Source organism: Mytilus galloprovincialis, chromosome 6 (genome assembly GCF_965363235.1).
Source record: "Mytilus galloprovincialis chromosome 6, xbMytGall1.hap1.1, whole genome shotgun sequence".
Classification (NCBI taxonomy): Eukaryota; Metazoa; Mollusca; class Bivalvia; order Mytilida; family Mytilidae; genus Mytilus; species Mytilus galloprovincialis.
The window spans coordinates 71,801,574-71,811,025 of record NC_134843.1 but is presented as its reverse complement, the minus strand read 5'-3'; the positions used below and the strand labels follow the sequence as shown (position 1 = coordinate 71,811,025).

At 29.6% G+C, this 9,452-nt stretch overlaps 1 protein-coding gene across 5 annotated transcripts in view; it reads right to left on the bottom strand.

The window, feature by feature from the left end:
* Positions 1-274: 274 nt before the first annotated feature.
* Positions 275-9,452, bottom strand: part of LOC143080242 (protein turtle homolog A-like) — a 126,016-nt gene continuing 116,838 nt past the window's right edge. For all 5 annotated transcript variants that reach the window (XM_076255976.1, XM_076255978.1, XM_076255977.1 and 2 more), the window contains one exon: positions 275-5,711. In XM_076255976.1, coding sequence (XP_076112091.1) covers positions 4,064-5,711 — 1,648 coding nt within the window. In that variant the 3' untranslated portion in view covers positions 275-4,063. The remainder of the gene's footprint in view (positions 5,712-9,452) is intronic.

Genomic DNA, 9,452 nt, shown 5'->3' with positions numbered 1-9,452 from the left:
TTTTCTTACCACCTTGAATTATTTTGCTTTAATTTGAGCCCCATTATATAAGTATATGTTGATTAAAAAATCATATTTAATTTTTTTAAATAAAAAACGTTTTTTACTCCAAAATTGCAAAAATGTTCAATTTTCAGCAGTATTTTTTGAAAAAACGAAATCGACGACTAATATTTTTTTTGGCAAAATTTGATTCTCCGTCTATTGGAGAATGAAATATCTTCAAGGGAAAAAATTCTCACCGTCAAAAATAAACTGTTGGATATGCCCTTAAAATGTATGCCAAAATGAGATGGACTATTCAATGAAAGTATTTAATTTATCAAGGTAGGGTAAATTACCCTTGAATCAAGTTTGCTTGAAGGGGTCAAAATCCTGAAGCTGATGAAATATAAAAGAGTGTGAAAATTACTATTAAAAAACATTCCAACTTTTTTTCATGTACTGCACTTTTTGCATGTTTAAAAAAAATACATTGAAAATATCCTCAATCAACATGAATAAATTTGTATTAATAGACAAGACTTGGCTTTGATTCAGATAAAAAAAAAATGTGTTTTGTTAAGTATCTAAAATACTTGCCAACATCTTACCAAATATCATTTAAATATTTAGTTTAAAGATCACAAGATTGTTTTAAAGGACATACTGTGAAACAAATTAAAGGAAAATTGGTCTTATCTCTTGCAACAGATACGATAGATAATATAAATGGCAAACAATGTATGTTATCTATTCCCAACCAGCTATTAAGGGGAGACAACAAGCACTAAGAAAAAACTGAATTATCTCCCCTGCATAAAATGATTAGAAATGTGAACAAAATATTAAAAGTCTTATAAGTTTTAAACTTAAAATCAAATTAAAATGACAAGAGATCAAAAATGTTTGTTTGAAAAATTAAACACAGAAAAACAATGGAACAATTCATAAAACATGAAAAATAGGAAGATGCATATTTATGTGAATTCAACCTTCAATGTTTCTGATATGTTCATCTCAAATATTTACTGTATGATCTTCCAATCACGTGTAAATAATTTACTTCTATCATACTATTTTGTATAAATAATTTACATCTAACCTTTCACACTTGTGTAAATGCTTTACACCCTAACTTTCACACTTGTGTAAATGCTTCACACCTACCTTTCACACTTGTGTAAATGATTCACAACCTCATTGCTTGTACAAGAAAGGCAGGATAAAAACAAGCAGAAGGTCACATGGCCTCTTACAACACAAGTTTATGATACATTGTGTCTCTACTTTGTAAAGACTTGCTATATCACATATCTACAATTTGCTGAGTTTTATATACAATTTCTAGGACATTACGTTTTAATTTTCTATTCTAAATTTTTATCTACTATACCATGAATAGCAATAAGCTGCTAGCATCTTAATGTCTGCACATTTTTATACTTACACAACAAAATTAAAGAAATTATTTTTTCTTGAACTGACACAAAGTGAGATCATATTTATATTTTTGTGAAGGTTTGGGATTTTTAAAGGATATTTTTTATATTGCCCTGTATGACATCACAAAGACCTATTTTAAAAACAATATAATTTTATAGAATATAAGATAGAAAAGTGACAATAAACAAAATAAACATGCCATAGATTTATGTCTATGTAAATAAACATAAAGAATATAAACAACAAAATTCATAAATAATGTAAAACTTTCCATTTTATATTATGAGTAATAAACATATAAAAATTGTTGTCAAAGCTTTCTGGGCTGAGTTGTAAAAGTTAAAATATTGTCACTGACACCATAATTATTTGATAAAATTCGTAAAAGTGTCACACTACCAAATATGGTTGTGCTTAAAATTACCTATAAGACATCCAATTGCTATAAAAATTAGGTTTCCAAACCAGATTAAAAGTTTAAACATAGCACCTTCTTCATATGACAATTTCTTTTAATACTACATGTACTATATATCATGTATATCATGCTATAGTAGTCTCAGATTTCCTTGATAGACAAGTCGGTTGTCCTGTTTTCACCATGTTTAGAAAATTATTCTATTTAAAAAAATACATAAATTGGAAGATATGGTATAATTGCCAATGAGACCATTATCCAATAAAAAAGAATATTATTTTTCTATGTTCTGCCTTATACTAAAAAAGTTAGACCTTTAACTTTAAAAATCTCTGCCAGATTCACATATTTAGGAATCAAAAGGATTTAAAAGACCTTTCTTTGTAGTTTTGATTGGTGACAAAATATTTAACTCTTAACTTACATATAACCCCCTGTCCTAAATGTTAGAGCAAGACTAGCACATGATAAAAAATCAAAGCCGTTCAACAATCATTTCAAAGAAACATTAATGCTTTTGTAGCAGAGGTATTTCACCTGGGACGGATTGGATATACTGTTTTAATTTGTATAAAAAACAAACAAAATTTGCAGGAAATAAACATTAAAATAGTTATTCTTTCTCTTTAAAGGTACTATTTTGAAGAAAGTGACTGATTTAGGAAATAAATTCTTTGTAGAAAATGTACAATTTTAAAGCATACAAACATAAGTTAACAAATCAAAGTGAGACAGATCAAATTATGCATCTAGCAAATGCATATTACGAAGACATATTTATCATTCTATCATTGTATATGTATATCAACAATATTACCAGTTTATTCACAAAAAAAAAAATCCTTTATTAAAAATAGTTACCATACAATTTAAAATGGCTGACAATGTGTAAATGGTATCACATGATTTACCTAGACCAATGGGAGGATGCAGGAGTTGTTATCATTTTAAATATTCATGAAAGATAACACCATGCATATACTTGCAGGTTTACAGGTTTTTTTTTAAGTAAATAATGGTAATTAAAACATCTACATACTAATTTAAGTCTCCTAGCAATTAATGTCCAAAAATTCCCAAATGCAAGGACTCTGAAATTATTCACTGACATGTATACATAGTATATACAATTGAGTTCAACAAAAAAAATGAACAAGTTTGCATTGTTGATTAAAACTACATATCTGATCAATGGCACTTACACATACAAATAGCCTACATGTAATGTACTTATATTTCTGATTTTTCTGATATACAAGAACATTTTTTGACATTCATTTTAATTTAGGTGGGTGATTGTTTTTCTTTGTCTGTCTGAAAAGAGATAAAAAAAAGCATCTGGAAAAAAATCTTGTGAAAGAAATTTTAATATTTTTTTTCAACTTTGGTTTTCAATTGTGTTGAAATAAATTATTTCATCTGTCTGTACAGAACAGGCATGTAGATACCAATTTTTAAACAATTTTCTACAGTAATAAAAGGTAGAAACAGGCCAATATATCATAATAAACAATATAGTATTGAAGTCATTTCAGAAATAAATTTGTTATTTACAGGTTCATGAAGTATTAAACAATATTGGTCATCTCAAAACATAAGTCATGAAAGTAGAAAACTGATTCTAAACAAAAAAGTTTATCTCAAAATGGATACATTTAGATAGTTAACACAGACACTGATGATTCATTTAAAACAATGGAAGGCTAGGCCTCACAGAGTCTGATTGTATCAAATATTCTATTTATATAAAAATACATACAAAGAGAGATTCAAGATTTGAAATGAGGCAAAGAAACAACCTAAGTTACATTTTTTTTTAAAACAACTATAAACAACTAACCTAGTATAAAATTGACTAGGGGATTCATATCATAGGGAATTTTTCAAGTTTGTGTGCATGATTCATATGTTTAAACGTTTTTTTTTTACATTCATTTTTGAAAAGCAAGTTCATCTAATTTGATCTTATTTAGATTAATAACACAAATAAAATTAAATATTTGTTTGTGTAATTCACAAAAATTGCGATTAAAGATAACCACTCTTTACTCCTAGTTTAATTTAGTTCACAATTTAAGAAAAAATTAAAATATACCTAACTTTAAGTTGAAGTACATAAAAAAGGTTCAAAATTGTTTTTAATGAAGTAAAAATCCCAGGGAGACTTTTAAGAAAATTGCAACTTAGGTTATGACTTAACTTCAAGTTCATTGACCAAGGTCAAAGCATTTCACTATCTATAAAATGATGGTGTTGAGACATTTCATGTTGTTGACGTTGAAACTGATGATATTCTTGACGAAGTTTTTCAAACCTCTGTTCCGAGTTCTCATATTTGCTTTGTTTTGATGGTTTTGGATAGAGATCATAATAGAAGTCTGATGTACTGAGTCCACTTTCTATTGCACTTAATAATTCATCCCCTCCCGATGAAGCAGGGTACGCAAGTATTGTATCGAGATCTGGAGTATCAAATTCATAGTTTTCATCTGCTGATGTATCTCTATGTAAGCTTTGATCATGAAATGGTGAATCTTGACTGAAATCATTATCTTGTGGTGATAAAAGTGAACTGTATGAAAGGCTTGGCCTTGGAACTCGTGAACCTGAAGTTGACCCTGTGGCCTGTGAGGTATTTTTACTCCCTATACCACTGCTCAGTGAGTCAGGAGTAGGATCATCTCGGAATGAACGTGAATCTGGAAAATACCTTCCACGTAAGCTGCCTCTGGGAATATATGATGACGGATCACTATCATAACTATATGGCCTGCCATGTCTATCAAAGTCCCTGCCCCTCCCAGCCTCACTGTCAGAAGCATGACCTCTACGACCTACAGGATAACCATCAGAACGATCGAATTCAGGAGCTGAATTTCTACAGGCTGATCTAGATTTACGATGCCTAGGGCCACGTCTAAGTTTGTCTACGGTACCTTGTAGATGGTCACGAGTATATGTTTTAGGTGATGTATTATTGGGTTGAACTCTTGCAACTTGTTTTGGCGGATTATAACCTAATGAATGAGTTAGACGAGGGTTATCAAACTTTGGTATATCTCTGTCATTTGAATTATACGTAGGAAATGAATGCCATGGACGTTGAAATGGAATGTTTTGATATGTATGTTCCGGTGATGGATGAACAGAACTAATGTCATTGTATGGAGTTGTGAAACTGATCGGATCGTCTGTGAGATATGTCTGCGTAGAAGATGGCTTCATTGAACTATGGCGAGGAAATCCTGATTTTTGTACATGTGGAATGTGAGGTGAAAAAACATCATCATCATTGTCAATATATGATGGTTGGTCCCTTGAGTATGATCGATCGTAACTTCTGTCCCCGTAAGATGGAAATCTATTTATAGGAGTTGGATCATACCCAAAAGGTAGTGGTGGACGCAAAGGTAAAAATCCGTTATCATCAGAATCAGAGTCACCTATGTCTCTCCATCTTCCAGAAGAAGGTTTCCTATTCATAAAATCGTCAACGGGATCAGGAAATCCATGGCTTGTATAAGGTGACTTTATTGATCTAGGTCTAGTTAATGAATGACCTTGACTATCAGGATAACTCCTGTCCCTTTGACTTTCAGGATACCATCCACTTTCAAAAGAGTCAACATTATCATATCGTTTATAACTATCACGTGAGCGGTTATGTCTGGAATAGCTCTGGTCAGTATCAAATGTATTAGAGCTTGGATTTAATCCATCCCACAAATAATTATCATGTTGTAAATCTTCCTTTCTATAAAGTTGTCTGTTAGCATCTGGTACTATAAACACACCGCTTCCTTCATAACCTCTTATAGCGTCTGCTCTGCTATCCGAGAATGAACGGCTCCATTTTGACGAATCTTCCCTATAATATAAAATGAATTTGTCATTTATTTTATTAAAATATTTGTATTTCAATCAAACTGGAAATGATCTATTTTTTTTAAAGATTATTTAGGACAAAATCTTGACTTTAAATTTGAATTATCACATAAGAACAATTTTTCTCAACCAGAACTTTGTGTTCCTTTTTTCTATTTGCTATGTCATATGAATAGAGTTTCTGTAATCTTACGTTCAAATATCATTAATGATTGAGTGTTGGTTGCTTAATGTCCAGTGGCACATACTATTACAGTGACTTGACTGTTAGTGTTGCTCTCCGCCAATTGCAACTCATTCAAAATTTTGACCAAATTGCAATTTGTTTTATTAAACCAAATTGTTCAACTGGTCAGAATATTGAACAAATCGTTCAGTCAAAATGTGAAAGTGCAAGGTGATAAAATAAAATATACTTACAATCCTATAAGACTTTATCTCCACTTTAATGATGTTGTGACAAAATTAGTTTATCAGTTTGTATATTTATATTATAGTCATTTCCATGCTGAAGAGGAACTGTTTATTTTGAATTGCTATAAAATTGTCCAAACTAAGCTTTCATATAGTTTTTCTTTCTAAAAGTATTCTATATTTATAAGAATCAGATATCATTTTAAATAAAACATCATATATTCAGTAAAATATGTGTGAAATAACAATATGCTATTGATAAGTTTTCAGGGGAGATAACCTAAAATATTATTCTTTTGAATAAAGACTTTTTGAAAGAAAAGTTATTATCTCCCCCATGGAAACTTCCTACAAACATATATTGCAATTTTACACATATTTTACTGAATATGAAATGTTTTAATTCACATAATGTCTGATTCTTATAAATATAGAATACTTTTAGAAAGAAAAACTATATGAAAGCTTAGTTTGGACAATTTAATAGCAATTCAAAATAAACAGTTCCCCTTCAGCATGGAAATGACTATAATATAACTATACAAACTGATAAACTCATTTTGTCACAACATCATTAAAGTGGAGCTAAAGTCTTATAGGATTGTGAGTATGTTTTATTTTATCACCTCGCACTTTCATGACTTGGCTGTGGTTTTCTACAGCAGTTGGTTCAATTTCTGACCAGTTGAATAATTTGATTTTATAAAACAAATTGCAATTTGGTCAAAATTTTGAATGAATTGCAATTGGTGGAGAGCAACACTAACAGTCAAGTCACTGTAATGTAAAAATATCGGCATACAATATAAAGTTATAAAAATTTTGATGCAAACTGCATTATTCATTGCACAAAGTAATCATAATTTTAGTCTCTGGATGTGTATTATAGCATGCTGTGCATCAAATTCATTAGGCAAAAAAAAACATGTGCTATTTTCAGTCATCATTTTAATTGTATGTAACATGTTACTGATGTTAAAATAAAAGCATGGCAAAATATAAGTTACATTCAAAGTACTTAAACTGAAAAAGCAAATAACCTACTAGAAGCAAATTATAAAAAGATCAAAGTTTGCCTTTTCATTTCTGTATATCTAATAATTTAATCTCTAATCAACATAAAAACATAAACTGATTAATTTCTGTTCAAAGGGAATAACTCAATCACATAATAAGTATCACTTTTGGCTACTAAAAGGGTCCAGAACTTAATAACTAGAAAAGCTGAAGTCATGAAAATTAAACTTGACCTTCAATCAGTTAACAACACATCTAAATTAACAAAAATTGTAAAACATTTTCATGTTAATGAACCGACGCTGTTTGGCAGCCGCCTGCCTATCCAACCTCTTTTCACAACCAAACCAAAAAAAAAAATTTTTTCCTTTGAAACACTTGTTAAAAATCAATGTCTATAAAGAAGTATTTGCAAGCCTGTGTTGTTCACATTTGTTTTTGTAAGAAAGAAATATATAGTAACAGTTATTACAGGAAAAAACTTTAAGGATTTTAATTTACTCTTTTCACAGAGGTAACTATATTGAACCTTACAAGGGTCTTACTAAGATGCCATATAAGAGGGTAGTAATGCCCTTTACCGTCAGGCGTCAAATGGTCATTTTCGGCTACCATTAGCGTCAAATTAGTTAAAATTTTACTGTGATTCATCAAAATATTCTTATCGTGATTTGTCAGAAGTCTCAAATAATTATCGTTACCGTTATTTTTAGGAAAATAAATAGCTTGATTCCTCAAATTCAGCTGATTTTTTATCTTCATGCACTAAAAATTACCATTAACGTCATTTGGAAAGATTTTTTACTGTTATACATCATGAAGGTACCCCATTACTACCCTCATATAACAAACATTCTTGTTAACTTTGGACTGCTTTTACAACAATTTGTTTAGTCCCCACATTATTAAGGTCATACATTGGGAAAAAAGACATTGTTTAATTTGTCTATGTGTTCCTTATTTCTATTTATACAATGTATATCAAATAATTTCTTTCTACACATGTATATATAAAATCTGAATAATATTTCAAAATCCTATTTTATTCAAATGTTGCTAAATGGACAGTATAGTCTACAGAAATAATGACTACATTTGTCTATCTTCCATTTATAAAGGGCATGTGTTAAGTAGTATTGTTAAAATATCAAAAGATTTTTTTTTCAAATCTTAACTTGATTAAATAAAATTAGATCTAAGCACAGTTTTTAAAAATCAAGTACTTTTCTTACAGTTTCATTTATAAATGATGATCTAAAATAAAAATTTTTGTTTTTTCAATAATTCAAGCAGTAATTCGAAAGTTAAAATTTGAAAGTCAAGTGTCAAAAGCAAAACACTTTCTCATTTCAAATTTGACGAAATTTAAAATATCATAAGAGTGCAATCACATTGATGAGGACAAATATCAAAACAGAAAAATAAAAGAATACAAAGTTCCTGACATTATTAACAGATAACAAGTTCTTAATGGTTCCTAATAATGTATCACCAAAATCATAAAGTATGAGCAAACATTATCAAACTTGTCAAGCATACAACTGTCAAAGGTGGAAAAGACCAGAAATAGTACAAAAACAGTGTATAGATATTGTTAAATATCAGTCACTTGATACATTTTACAACGTGAACATCTTTTGCTGGTTCGCTATGCTCCCTTGCCAAAAATGGTTCATATTGTGGCTTGCTAGTTGATTTATGTTACTGTGCTTATCCAGTGACCTTTGGGGTATCACAATAGCAATGGCCAAAACAGTTTACCAAATGGCAGTTAGATTTCTTCTCCAACTAACTGATCAACTGGTAAAATATTTTAGCAGATTGCTCAAGTGAAATGTTGTTAGTATGAAGTGAGTGCTGTAAAATCAAAAGTATACTTACCATCCAGATCCAGTTAGTTGATATCTTTGTCATTTGTTTCAAACACAAAAATGACTTACTATAATATGAGTCACTGAATAAGAAGGTCTAATTTTGACATGGAAACTTCTATCATAAATAGATTTTATAAATAAATAGTTTAAAACATTGTTTTGTAAGTCTATAATTAATAGCTCCGTTTTCCAACAACAAGTTAGTGCATAATTGTAATTTGGATTTTTTTTTCTAAAGCAATTACTTATCTGCTACCATTAAAGGGAAATAATTTACATTACTGAAAATCAGCAAAATGTTGTCACAATTTTTGTCTGACAAATATCAACTTTCCTCATTTAATTTGTTTGTACAATACTTTTATGATTATTAAACTTTTATCCTCTGTTTTGAAAAGAAACAATGAAATTTATTTTTA